Source organism: Rhinolophus ferrumequinum, chromosome 12 (genome assembly GCF_004115265.2).
Source record: "Rhinolophus ferrumequinum isolate MPI-CBG mRhiFer1 chromosome 12, mRhiFer1_v1.p, whole genome shotgun sequence".
NCBI lineage: Eukaryota > Metazoa > Chordata > Mammalia > Chiroptera > Rhinolophidae > Rhinolophus > Rhinolophus ferrumequinum.
Window position 1 is genome coordinate 58490104 of NC_046295.1, and position 14089 is coordinate 58504192.

Below are 14089 nucleotides of genomic sequence, written 5' to 3' on the forward strand. Positions count from 1 at the left end.
CTTTTTAGTTATTCCTTTCTATTGAGAAGAGCTAATAAGATGGATAATTGATAATATCGGTCTAGTTAGAATGTTGGGCATACTTATTTTCTTTAGATAACATCTTAAGGGAAAATGTCTAATTTTAGACCTGTCAAAGAAATAGAAATCAAAGTGGTTTTCAGAGAAATAATCCTCTTGAGATAGGGATTGATGATGAATAGAGGCTTCTGAAAAGGAATTGCTGGCAAAATTGCCCTTCTTATAAAATTAAAATTGATTAATATTTGCCTTTTTTAAAGTGCCTTTGACATGAATTATTTTAATTCTCAACAATACTGTGAGATATTATCAGTACTCTGTCAATGAAGAAACTGAGGCATGGAGAAAATTAAGTTTTTGCTCAAGTTATTGAAGCATGTGCTGCAGTTGAGTTGCAGATATTATGCCATGCTTCATCCTTGTAGGCACATAATGACTGACTGACGTCTTACTTGGGACAGTTTTAAGTAGAAACTTCTAAAATGAAAGATGAATGGTGTTAGCCTTTACTTCTTTTAGACTTATGTTTGAAGGAAAAGAGGAATAAGGAATTGCTGGCTTCAATTTTAAAAGAAATGTATTCTGGAACCTTAGTGTAACATAAAGTTTGATGTTAGAATTGGAGTGAAGGCCAGAAATGTTTCTTGAATGTTATGGTTATGGCTAATACGTGTATTTTTGTGTGCTTAACTTTTATGTTCCATTTGGGCCATTATTTTGGTCGGATGCTTAGTGAGATCAAGACTTTAAATGATATACTTAATGTAAATTCCAATGAGACTCATTGTCTTGGATTCTTAAAACATTAATGTAATTGTCTCTCTAGATTTTGTCCATGATAGAAGAAGCAGCTGGAACCAGGATGTATGAATACAAAAAAATAGCTGCCCAGAAAACTATAGGAAAAAAGGAGGCTAAGCTGAAAGAAATTAAGACGGTAATTAAATTATCAAATTTATATAAGACATTTTTAGAGGAGAGAGTAATTTTGCATTTAAAGTTTCTCTGCTATAAAGAGAGAAATCCCCCCTCCCACAGTTCAGTTTTCCATAGTCTTCCATGCTACTTTTTAAATTTTTCAGTAGTAGTTTACATACTGAAAAATTTGATTTTCCTTTGTTTTCCAGATACTTGAAGAAGAGATTACTCCAACCATTCAAAAATTGAAAGAGGTATATACTGTATATGTGAGGACAGCTGCTAAGATGCCTCTCACAATTGGTGATGTATCCATGATCATGCGTATAGGGATGAAATGTGTACCGCTTCCTAGGAATTATTATCTGGGATGAGATAAAGAGTTAGTCGGTACCCCATACTCAGGCATCTGCTCGTAAAGGACATGTACTTCATATCTATTAAGTCATAATGATTTGGGAAATTCCTCTTAATAATCTCAAATAATAATATGCCAGATTTTAATACTTTATGGAAGAGAAGTAAGTCTAGATTTGGATAATTAGAATTAAACAGAACAACATTTCTTAAAGATGCAGCACTCTTAGTAACCCTTGCTGGTAGAGTGACTACTTCTAGGATACTAGGAGCTATCACTACAATTACTGCTGTTCAGGCAATTGGTAAGTGAAAGGTATTAAAACAGATAATTAGGTTTTTGTGATAACCTTTGCAGCTTCTGTTATCATAATCAATGTTTCAGTGAAAGAATGGATTTATAGCACATTGTTTATAAAGTTATACATTTAGGAATTTATTAAGTTCTTATTAAAATTTGATTCTTGTCAAAACCATCTTCTGAATCCATACAATAGCATAAGTGTTGGAAAACCTGAAAAAATGTCATCTTGAGGGTACCCCCTTTGTATGCATGATTTAGTAAAAAATAGTAGATCATGAGTTTAAATCTAGGTTTCATACATGAATTTGCCAAATTCTTTCTAAGTCTGACAACATGAATAGGTCATTAAACTACTCTGAATTTGTTTCTTTATCTGCTAATTGGGAATTCTAATTGTTACTGTCTGGCCCAGCGAGTCTTTATGGGAATCAGGTTTAGTAAAGTTTTACTAAATTGTTACTGTCTGGCCCAGCGAGTCTTTATGGGAATCAGGTTTAGTAATGTGTGAGTAAATGCTCATAAATAGATACATGAGTGAATGTTGGGTAGGCAGTTTGTAATACATATACTTTGTACTATGCCTTTTTATATAAGGTGCTTGAGCATCTGCAGACTTTGGTATCCACAGGCAGATCTGGAACCAATACCCCACGGATACAGAGGGATGACTACTATTACAAAATACATTTAGTAGTGTATCATGGGTATTTGTATAGGTTGCATTTATCGACTTCTTACTACCCCCAGTCTAAGAACTTATGTCCACATTCTGTGTTAATCCCAACTGCCTGATTATAATATATATCAGAAGGAACAGCCACATATGATTCAGTAGAGATGGTATAATGCTATCTAAAAAACCAGAGTTCTGATGTTATTTGAAGTTGTCTAAAATTTATAATCCATGATCACTTAGTCCAAGACAAAATCTATTATATAATGGGAAATTTTATGCATGTTGCTGTCATTTGATTCTTTCCAAACTTGTTTAAAAATAAGAATTTTGAGATACGCTTTGTTGGTGATTTCTCTTTCAGGAAAGGTCTTCCTACTTGGAATACCAAAAAGTTATGAGGGAAATAGAACACTTGAGTCGTTTATATATTGCTTATCAGTTTTTGCTGGCTGAAGATACCAAAGAACGCTCAGCTGAGGAATTCAAAGAAATGCAGGATAAAATTGTGAAGCTTCAAGAGGAGTTGTCTGAGAATGATAAAAAAATAAAAGAACTTAGCCATGAAATAGAAGAATTGGAAAAAAGAAAAGATAAGGTCAGACATATGTATTAAAATAGATAATATCCTCTGTGAAGAAAAATATTACATTGTATACAATAACAAGGGTTCAGTGGGCATTGTTTTGCATATTGATTTGTTAATCTTAAAGTATGACAATAAAGTATCTTACAAACATAAAATAATTCATATAGAAATCATACAAGAAAATGACAATGAACAGATTTTAAGTATGTTGATTGAATTGAGTACATTTGATTATAGGAAACTGGAGGGATACTCCGATCTTTAGAAGATGCTCTTACAGAAGCTCAGCGAGTTAATACTAAATCTCAAAGTGCCTTTGATCTCAAGAAGAAAAATTTGACAAGTGAAGAGAACAAACGCAAAGAGCTGGAAAAAAATATGATTGAGGTAAGCAAATAAACCTAATTTCATTTCACTAGTATACATTTATCCTATTCCATTCATATTTATTGAGTGTCTGCTATGGACCAAGTGTAGTTGTTTGGGCTGTGTATATAGTGAAGGACAAAATGACAAATGGACAAACTGCCTTGTGGGTCTTCATTCCAATGAGAGAAATGATAAAGGAAAAAAAAATAAATGAAATGTATAGCAGGTTATATGATGGTAACTGACGTGGAGAAAAAAATAAAGCAGGGGAGAAGGTGAGTATAGGAGAGAGGGGAGCAATTTGGGCCTTTAAATTGGGTAGCCATTGAAGCTCTCATTGAGAGCGTGATATTTCATTAAAGATCTGAAGGAGGTCAGAGAACCATGTAGATAAATTGGGAGGCTGTGGGGGAAGATGGTCCAGGCAAGAGAACAGGAATTGCCTCAGTGCCAAGAGTTTTGGAAAAGGAAAGACATCAGTGTGATTGGTTAGCAGTAAACTAAGTAGTAGGAAAGCAGAAAAGTAATGGAATGTAGGATCACATGTGCTTTTATAAGACAGTGAAGGATGTTGACCTTTATTCCAAGTGACATGGGAAGCCACTGGAGTTGATTGAACAGAAGTTTAACTTTTTTTGTTTTAATAGGACTAATCTTGTTTGTTTATTTGTTTGTTTAATTTTTAATTACAGTTGACATACAATGTTACCGTGTTTCCCCGAAAATAAGACCTAGCTGGATAATCAGCTCTAATGCATATTTTGAAGCAAAAATTAATATAAGACCCGGTCTTATATAATACAAGATCTTATATAAGACCCAGTATTGTATTGTATTATATTATATTGTATTATATTATATTATATTACATTACATTGTATCTGGTATTATACTATTTCCGGTATTATATGATATAATATGATATGATATCCAGTATTATATTACATTATATCCGGTATCATATTATATCTGATATTATATGATATGATATGATACCTAGTCTTATATAAGACCCGGTCTTATATTACAGTAAAATAAGACTGGGTCTTATAGTAAAATTAATTTTTGCTCCAAAAGACGCATTAGAGCTGATTGTCCAGCTAGGTCTTATTTTCAGGGAAACGGTGTATTAGTTTCAGGTGTATAGCATAGTCATTAGACATTTATATAACTTACGAAGTGTTCACCCCGATAAGTCTAGAACCCATCTGACACCATAGATAGTTACTAAAATATTATTGACTATTCCCTTTGCTGTAGTTTACATCATTGTCATTATTTTTTTATAACTGCCAGTTTGTGCTACTTAATCCCTTCACCTTTTTCACCAATCCCAAACCCCTCTGACAACCATGAATTTGTTCTCTGTATAAGTTTGTTTTGTTTCATTTGTTTTGTTTTTTAGATTCTATATGTAAGTGAAATCATACGGTATTTGTCTTCTCTGACTTATTTTACTTAGCATAATATCCTCTAGGTCCATCCATATTATCGCACATTGCAAAATTTTGTTCTTTTTTTATACCTGAATAATACTCCATTCTATGTAGGTACCACCTCTTACTTGTTCATCTATCAGTGGACACTTAGGTTGCTTCCATATCTTGGCTATTGTAAATAATGCTGCAGTGAACATAGATAGGAGTGAATATCTTTTCAAAGTAGTGTTTTGGGGTTTTTTTGGGTAAATACCCAGAAGTTGAATTGCTAGGTCATAATGGTAGTTGTATTTTTAACATTTTGAAACCTCCATACTGTTTTTTCCATAGTGGCTGCACCAATTTACAGTCCTGCCAAAACTGTACAAGGGTTCCCTTTTCTCCACATCCTCGCCAGCACTTGTTTTTGATTTATTGATGATAGTCATTCTGACAGATATGAGGTGATAACTTAGTGTGGTTTTAATTTGCATTTCCCTGATGATTAATGATGTTGTGCATCTTCTCATATCTGTTAGACATCTGTACGTTCTCTTTGGAGATACGTCTATTCAGGTCCTCTGCTCATGTTTTAATTGGATTGTTTGTTTTTTCTTCTGTTGTTAAAGTTGTGTGAGTTCTTTATATTTTTTGGATATTGATCCTTATTGGATGTGTCATTGGCGAATATCTTCTCCCATTCAGTAAGTTGTCCTTTTGTTCTGTTGTTTTCCTTCACTGTGCAAAACCTTTTGTTTGATATAGTTCCATTTGTTTATTTTTTTTGTTTGTTTCCCATGCCCAAGGAGACATCCTAAAAAAATACTACTAAAAGCAATGTTAGAGTTTACTGCCCATGTTTTCTTCTAGGAGTTTTATAGTTTTGGATCCTACATTTAAGTCTTTAATCCATTTTGAGTTTATTCATGTATATGGTGTAAGAAAGTAGTCTAATTTCTTTGTTTTCACATTTATCTGTTTAATTTTCCAACACCATTTATTGAAGAGACTGTCTTTACCCCATTGCATATTCTGGCCTCCTCTGTCATAGACTAGTTGACCATATACGAATGGATTTATTTCTGGGCTCTCAGTTCTGTTTCATTGCTCTATGCATCTCTTTGTATACCAGTATCATGATGTTTTGATTACTATCCTTATAGTACCCTGTTTCCCCAAAAATAAGACCTAGCCCGACAATCAGCTCTAATGCGTATAAGACGGAGTCTTACATTAATTTTTGCTCCAGAAGACGCATTAGAGCTGATTGTCGGGCTAGGTCTTATTTTCGGAGAAACATGGTATGCCAGGGGTGCCAAAAAAAAAATGAATGAAAGTGGACACTTGGGTCATCGTTGCTCAAGCAGTAGTTTGCCATAAGAAAAATGTCTGGATGATGATGGTCACTACTTTGAGCACCTCTTGTAATTGCAGAAGTCAAACGTGACTTTTATTCATCTTTTGTTACCGGTATATATTGAGTATTACAATTTTAATACAGTTTTCCTTTCTTAAAATGTGCATACATTTTTTTGGCACCCTCTGTAGTGTAGATATCTCCATCTTTGTTATTCTTTCTCAAGATTGCTTTGGCTGTCTTTTGTGGTTCCACATAAATTTTAAGATGATTTGTTCTAGTTCTGTGAAAAATGCTATTGGTATTTTTATAGCAATTGCATTGAATCTGTAGATTGCTTTGGGTAGTACGGACATTTTTAATGATGTTAATTCTTCCTATCCATGAGCACAGTATATCTTTCCATTTGTATCTCAATTTTTTCTTCAGTGTGTCATAGTTTTCTAAGTACAGCTGTTTTATCTCCTTGGTTCAATTAATTCCTAGCTTTTTATTTTGTTTTGTTTTGTTTTTGATGCAATTGTAAATGAGATTGTGTTCTTAATTTCTCTTTCTGATAGTTCATTATTGGTGTATAAAATGCAACTGATTTTCTGAAGACTAACTTTGTGTCCTGCTATTTTACTGAATTCATTATCTGTTCTAATTGTTTTTCGGTGGATCTTTAGGGTTTTCTATAGTGTGTCATTTGCAAATAATAACAGTTTTATTTCTTTCCAGTTTTGATGCCTTTTATTTCATTTTCTTGACTGAATGCTCTGGCTAGGACTTCCAATACTTTTATTCAACAAAGTGGTGAGACGAAGCACTCTTGTCTAGTTCCTGATCTTAGAAGAAGAGCTTTCAGCTTTTCACCATAATGTTAGCTGTGGGTTTGTCATATATGTGGCCTTAATTATGTTGAGGTATATTCTCTATATCCCCACTTTTCTGAGTTTTTATCATAAATGGATATTTGGGTTATGTGACATGCTTTTGCTGCATCTATTGATATGATTGCATGATTTTTATCCTTCATTTTGTTTATGTGGTGTATCATGTTAATTGATTTGTGGACATTGAAACAACCTTGCATCCAGCATCCAGGAATAAATCCCACTTAATCATGGTATATGATCTTTTTAATGTATTGCTGACTTGAGTTTACTGATATTTTATTGTGGATTTTTGCATCTGTATTCATCCGGGATATTGGCCTATGATTTTCTTTTTTTCTTTGGTAGTATCTTTGTCTGGTTTTGGTTATCGGTAATACTGGTCTCATAAAGTGAGTTTGGAAGCCTTCCCTCCTCAGTTTTTTGGAATAGTTTGCAAAGGATAGGTAGTAATTCTTTGAATGTTTGGTAAAATTTACCTGTTAAACCATCTGGTCCAGGACTTTTGCAAGTTTTTAATTACTGATTCTATTCCGTTAGTAGTTATCAGTCTGTTCAGAACTTCTGCTTCTTCCAGATTTAAACCCAAAAGATTATGTTTCTAGAAATTTATCCATTACTTCCAGGGTGTCTGATTTGCTGACATGTAATTGTTTGTAGTATTTTCTTATAATCCTTTGTATTTCTGTGGTGTCAGTTAGGACATGTTTTTTGTCTCCTTATTTTGGCTGCCTCCCTGTGTTTTTGCATATTAGTGTGGGTAGATCTGCTATGTCTTCCAATCTTGGCAGAGTGGCCATATGTATTGGATGTATTGGGTGTCCTATGGGGATACAGTGGCTGGTCACCTGAGCTGGGTGCTGCAGGGGTATCCTTTGTGTGGTTGCTGTGCCTTCCTATTGTAGTTCAGCCTTGATTGCTATTGGCATGTCAGTGAGTGGGATTGACCCTCAGGCTGATAGTCTGTGAGGGCTGGCCATGATTACAGCAGACGAGCTGTTGTACAGAGTGGGAGTCACTCTAGCAGGGCTCTAATGCCAGCTGAGTCTGCCCTTCAGGTGTGTTGTTTGTGGAGCTGGTTGGGTGGTGCTCTGGTGTGGTCTGAAGCCAGCCATCAGGTGTTCTGGATCTGGAGCCTTTTGGGAGTGGCTTCAATGCTGGTCAAGGTCAGGCGCTACTTGTGCCTGTCTTGGGGCCATTTGATCTGCGGTTGGTTGCTATTTATGCTGGGTTTGTGGGCACTTAAGAAAGGCTATTCTGTGAACTTCAGCTGGCTTCCACTAGTATCTGGTTTAGGAACCTTTGGTGGGCACCACAATGTGAGCTGAGGCCGACTGCCATTTGTGCCAGGTATGTGGTTGTTTAGTTGAGGCTGTGTTCCCAGCCAAGACTAACTACTGCTTATGCCAGGCTTGGGGGGCTACCTGATGGGAGTTACGATGCAAGTTGAAACCGGTCACTGCTTCTGCAAGGGTTGGGGTAGATAAACAAGAGGTACAGGGCACAGTGAGGCTTGTTTAGGATTTGTGGACCTTTTAGAGATTTTAGGAAAGTCCACAGCACAAGTCTAGGTGAGCTGCTTATATTAAGGAGACACTGGAATAGGTTCTGCTAGGTAGGCGAGTTGGGTGGGGTGGGTTCTCAGGGAATCACCAGGGAAGGGAAAATGAAGAGCTCAGAATTGGCACCCACCTGCATTGGGCCAACTTGATGGGGAGAGTACTCAACAAAGGAACAGTGGTGACTGCCAGCACTTGCATTTCAGAGAGAGCTGTCAGGACCCCTGCCCTTCCAGCCCTCGCCCTGAAGCTAGTTTAGTTTAGTTTCTCCCTGTAAGTCCCTGGTGCGTTTCGAGCTGCTGCCTCTGCGCTGAAGCTCAGAGTGAGTGAGGCTGTGAGCAAGTGTGTGCAGACCCTTTTAAGACATGTTTATGTAACAATATAGCTAGGTTGTTTGTTTGTTTGTTGTGCTGGTAGCTTACACAGTGGTAGGTAGCTGATTAATGTAACTTCAAAGATGTTAAGTCATGCTATCCCCACAATTATTTAATTACTTAAATTTTATGGCCCTTAACAGTTTATAAAAATATTTTCATATACATGCTCTTAATTCTAAAATCTCTACTTTTAAGCGTGTTATAGGATGGCTATTTCAATTTTTTAGGTTTAAAAATAGACTCTTAGTTTCTTCAAATGGTTTGTTTAAATTTGCAATGATGTTTATATCTCACAGATTCGACTATAACATATGAAAGTATTTGTAGTAGGTTAAGAGCCACATTTATCTTAAATACTGAGAGACAGCGAATATCAAAATGGGAATAAAATTATCGTGATTAAATTATTTTCTTTATTACCATACCTACTTCAAATTGTTATAAAATTTGATGACATGAGTCTATGTGTGTATAAGAAAATGGATGTTTTTCCTACAATTTAATATTCTCCAATCTGAAACTCTTACTTCCTAAAGGATTCTAAAACTCTAGCAGCAAAGGAAAAAGAGGTTAAAAAGATAGCAGATGGGCTGAACACCCTTCAGGAAGCAAGTCATAAAGATGCCGAAGCTTTGGCAGCTGCACAGCAGCATTTCAATGCCGTTTCTGCCGGTCTGTCGAGTAATGAAGATGGAGCAGAAGCAACTCTTGCTGGTCAAATGATGGCCTGTAAAAATGACATAAGTAAAGCTCAGACAGAAGCCAAACAGGTAAATGTAGACATTAAGCACTATGTGATTGCTTTCTTTTTTTGAGAAGCTGCTTCATGTTTATGCTTTGGCAATTGTTATAAAATTTTTTAAATAATTAAATTAACAAGGAACTTGTTCATTGTATTCTGCCACTCTGTAGCATCTACTACAATGAAATTCAAATACATTGATTGCTAAATATTGATGATTATAGTTTACGATGCTTGAAAACAAAATACCTTTATAGGTTAATTGAACTTGTAAGTGCAATAAATGCTTTATTCTGTTCATAGCAATGTATGGGATGTTTTGACGTTAGTCAATTTTTTTATTCTTTTGCTGATTTTTTGGCATACAGTTGAAGTCCTAAGCTTTAACAGGAAGACAAAAACGTCCTCTTCATTTCCATGCTTACCACACCTAGTTCTTAAAACTTTGTTTCTGAATCTTTTACAACATACTTTTTGGAAGTATCTCTACCTCCCATTTACCCCCATTCCAGTCTTTGGTTTCCTTACTCTGGTTTTCATTATCTTCAAAGGTTTGGTAATTTACTGTCATGGTTTTCAAATTTGTTTAGATAGTTGTGCAACTTAAAGTTCTGTGAATGCTAGAGATTTGATGTCAAAAAGAAAAAATGTATATACACACATATTCTTCTAGTCTTTTCTAAATAGAAGAGTCATCTTTAGAAAGTGTGTGTTTGTGTATTAATCCCATTCAAGTTTTTCTATTATTAATACATCTTTGCAGCTTTTTCATTCAAAGATGATGGTCTGAAAAAAGGTTATAAGAAACGAATAGCAAAAAAACTTTGAAGTCCTGTCAAGTTTTCTGTAACCTTATTTGTATTGGGGAAAGTCCACCATTATTAAGTTTTTGAGGGAGGATACACCCACATACGAATAGATCTTAGATTACTAGTTCATGGTTTTAAAGAATAATGCTCAATTATATAAGCTAGGATTTAAATATCAGACTCCTATCATTTAAATTTCTGTCAATTTAGCTTCCCTTTCAGATATGTTATTTTTCATTGCTTAATACAGCTTCTCTACTGTTAGACAACACTCCCAAATATACACAAATACAACCTAAGTGGAAAGGAAGAGAACTGGAGTTGGGATTTGTAGCTCTCTATTGTTTTTAACTTCACCAACTAATGACAATTATTCTTTGATATAATTTTTGAACTCACTAATGTTAAATTTTTATAAATGGACTTAAATTACAAATTATTTAATGATTTATGTTAAGCATATATTAGTTTATACTCTGGAGTAGTTTTTTGAGGAGAAAACATTGGGAAATGATTGATCTGTTGAGATATTCATCCAAGTGACCAGTTACATTTTCAAGGCTGATTTCTCTCAAACCAATCTGAATCTGGCATTTAATCACTAGCACTGTCTGCTGCATATAGTCTGTTACATTTTTCTATTATAGGCTCAGATGAAATTGAAACATGCCCAACAAGAATTAAAGACTAAACAAGCTGAAGTTAAGAACATGGATAGTGGCTACAGGAAGGATCAAGAATCTTTAGAGGCCGTGAAGAAACTTAAACAAAAACTTGAAGCCGAAATGAAAAAGCTAAATTATGAAGGTCTGTCTTTAAAGACATATTAAATCATCAGGAAGTAGTGATTGTTGATAGAAACTAACTTAAATAAAGGAAATAGCAAGTAAAAAAATCGTTTACCCTACTAATGGGTATTAGTGTAAGAAATGTTGGTATATATTTCACAAAAATATCTAAGTATAAAACAGTGCTTTGAATTTTTACACTCACTACTGAGAATTTACTGCTTCAGTCACTCTGAAGTGCCACATGAAAACTGAAAGATTTTATTTGTATATTTCTACGTTAGGCATTTAAGTCATCTGTTGTTTCTTAGAATGAATTCATATTATTTGTTGGAAATAATGTCTATTTGACACTTGATGGAAATTTGAATGTTAAGTATGCTTTTTATTTAATACTTATCAGAAATTTGTGTTTTGATTCTAGAAATGCTTTGGAAATAGAGGTTACGATATTTTCCTTAAAACAGAATATTTCAATTTTTAAAACTTGGTTCAATTTACTTATGACTTACTTCTCAGAAAACAAGGAGGAAAGCCTTTTGGAAAGGCGAAGGCAGCTATCTCGTGACATCAGTAGATTGAAAGAAACATATGAAGCTCTCCTGGCCAGGTTTCCCAACCTTCAATTTGCTTACAGGTAGGAGATTTAAATCTTGAATTTTAACATGGTAATAACCAAGATATATATAATTTAAGCTGGAAGGCAATCTGAGTGTTTCATGGACATTAAGATTTTCATATGATAATTACTGTAAGCTGCTTTACCTTAAATACTATTTTTTTCCTTAAATGTTTATTGAAGTGTTTCAAATGTGGGCACGGGGAATTCTTGTGAAATTTACTGGCTACTCCACTAATCTTCAGTTCCCCTCATTTTGGTCTTAATTTCAGTCCAAAGTTTCTTTAAAGTTATTCTATCATTAATGTTAAATATCTACATTAACATTTTACAATTTGTTTTATTACATGTTTTTTTTCATGGAATACTTATGCAATATATGTATTACAAAGATAAGAACAAAGTCAAAGTTATTTTTGTTGCACTGAAAATAATATATATACTGAAAGATCTTTTGATTGATTTACAAACAATAGCTAGCTAGTCATCTGGGCATTTTAAGATTTTTGATTTGTTAAAACTACACCATTCAGCTTTCAATTTAATGTGTTGTCAGAGCTCTTGAATAGTAACATACAAACAACTTTTTGTATTTCTTATGTAAGATTAAGTTCTGTCAACTTTTCCATTTCAGGGATCCAGAGAAGAACTGGAATAGAAATTGTGTGAAAGGACTTGTAGCTTCTTTAATTAGTGTGAAAGATACTTCTGCAACCACAGCTTTAGAATTGGTGGCTGGAGAACGACTCTACAATGTCGTAGTAGACACAGAGGTAAGTTGATTTTAATAAAGGCAATTTATGATTACTGTTCAGCCTGAAAAGTTACGTGCTGCTAGAATTGGGTACTTTCTTGATGTTTTAAGCTTCTCATAAGTTTGCTTATCTTTACAGGATAAAACTATTCTGTTAATGATTTGTTTATTATTGATTATATTTGATTAGCTGTATTCCAGAGGAAGTCTCACATGCACTTAGGAATCCAGAGTGCATATTGTCAGTCTTAGACTTCGATTATTCAGGATACTAGGCACTAAACATTTATTTGATTATGGATTCCTAATCATAATGTGTACTCTTTCCATTTGAATGTTTTCTGTCATTACTAATATGTATTTTTTTATTTTAAATGCACAATATTTTAGGTTACTGGAAAAAAGCTACTAGAAAAGGGGGAACTAAAGCGGCGATACACTATAATCCCACTCAATAAAATTTCAGCCACATGTATTGCTCCAGAAACTCTGAGGGTTGCTCAGAATCTTGTAAGTCTTACTTATATGTTTTAGCTGCATCTTAACTTTTTTTTTAGAGGACATAATCATATGCAGAACTGTAAAATTTTATTGTTACCACGCTTTAAAAAAATTGAGATGCAAAAAAGTAGAGTTGGTGTTTGTGAAATTGGATGGAAATAGAATAGAAATGTTGGAAGGCTAAAACTGTCTGTGATATTTCAGCGTTTTAATACAAGAATCTCTTTAAACATTAGGTCAAGTCATATGACTAACAGATGGTAATACAATCACTCACCCCATAAAGACATTTTGGTTAACAAAGGACCCTATATAAGGTGCTGGTCCTATAAGATTATAATGGAGCTAAAAAATTCTTACAGCCGAGTGAAGTCCTAGCCTTAGTAACATCATAGTATGACATATTGCACAAATATCATTGTGTTAAAGTTGCCTACAGTATTCCATACAATCAAATGCTGTACAGGTTTATAGCCTAGAAGCTGTAAGGAAACAGAACTTGTCATCCTAAAATACTGTATCTATTTGGCATAAGAATTATTTTAGGTTGGTTAATTTTAAGAAACTGCAGACTTGGGAGAAACTCTGCAAACCTAGAAGTAATCCTTTATAAAAGACATTTACATTTGTAATGGAAATCTCTTTGTAAGGTAATCTCTCTCTACATCAGGAAGAGGGGGCGACCTTATCTTTAGAAACTCATATCTGTAGAAGACAAGGACTTAAATCTGCAAAGCAACCTTTTTCATTGTTTACTGTACTTTTTGTGGTAACCTGCTATAACTGACTTCCCTCATCCCCAACGTCGTCTTTGTCTTTCACTGAAGATGGGATTTAACGTGATGGGGTCAGCCATTTTGAGGAGTTACTCAGTTCTCACATGTATATACGTTATTACACTTTGGTTTTTCTCTTATTAATCTGTTTTTTATTCCAGGGTTGTCTAAGCCAAGAATGCAGAAGGGAAACAGGGAAAATTATTTTTCCTCCCCTACAGATCAATAGGCTATACCATCTAGCTTAGGTGTGTAGTAGACTGTACCATCTACATTTGTGCAA

General features: G+C 34.4%; 1 protein-coding gene across 2 annotated transcripts in view; it reads left to right on the top strand.

Annotated features, from left to right (window-relative positions):
* The window catches only part of SMC2 (structural maintenance of chromosomes 2), a 51834-nt gene that overhangs the window by 7137 nt on the left and 30608 nt on the right, over positions 1–14089 (top strand). For both annotated transcript variants that reach the window (XM_033123699.1, XM_033123700.1), the window contains 9 exons: positions 848–958; positions 1149–1193; positions 2638–2871; positions 3100–3249; positions 9354–9587; positions 11016–11175; positions 11676–11793; positions 12410–12548; positions 12920–13039. In XM_033123699.1, the coding sequence (XP_032979590.1) occupies positions 848–958; positions 1149–1193; positions 2638–2871; positions 3100–3249; positions 9354–9587; positions 11016–11175; positions 11676–11793; positions 12410–12548; positions 12920–13039 (1311 nt within the window). The remainder of the gene's footprint in view (positions 1–847; positions 959–1148; positions 1194–2637; positions 2872–3099; positions 3250–9353; positions 9588–11015; positions 11176–11675; positions 11794–12409; positions 12549–12919; positions 13040–14089) is intronic.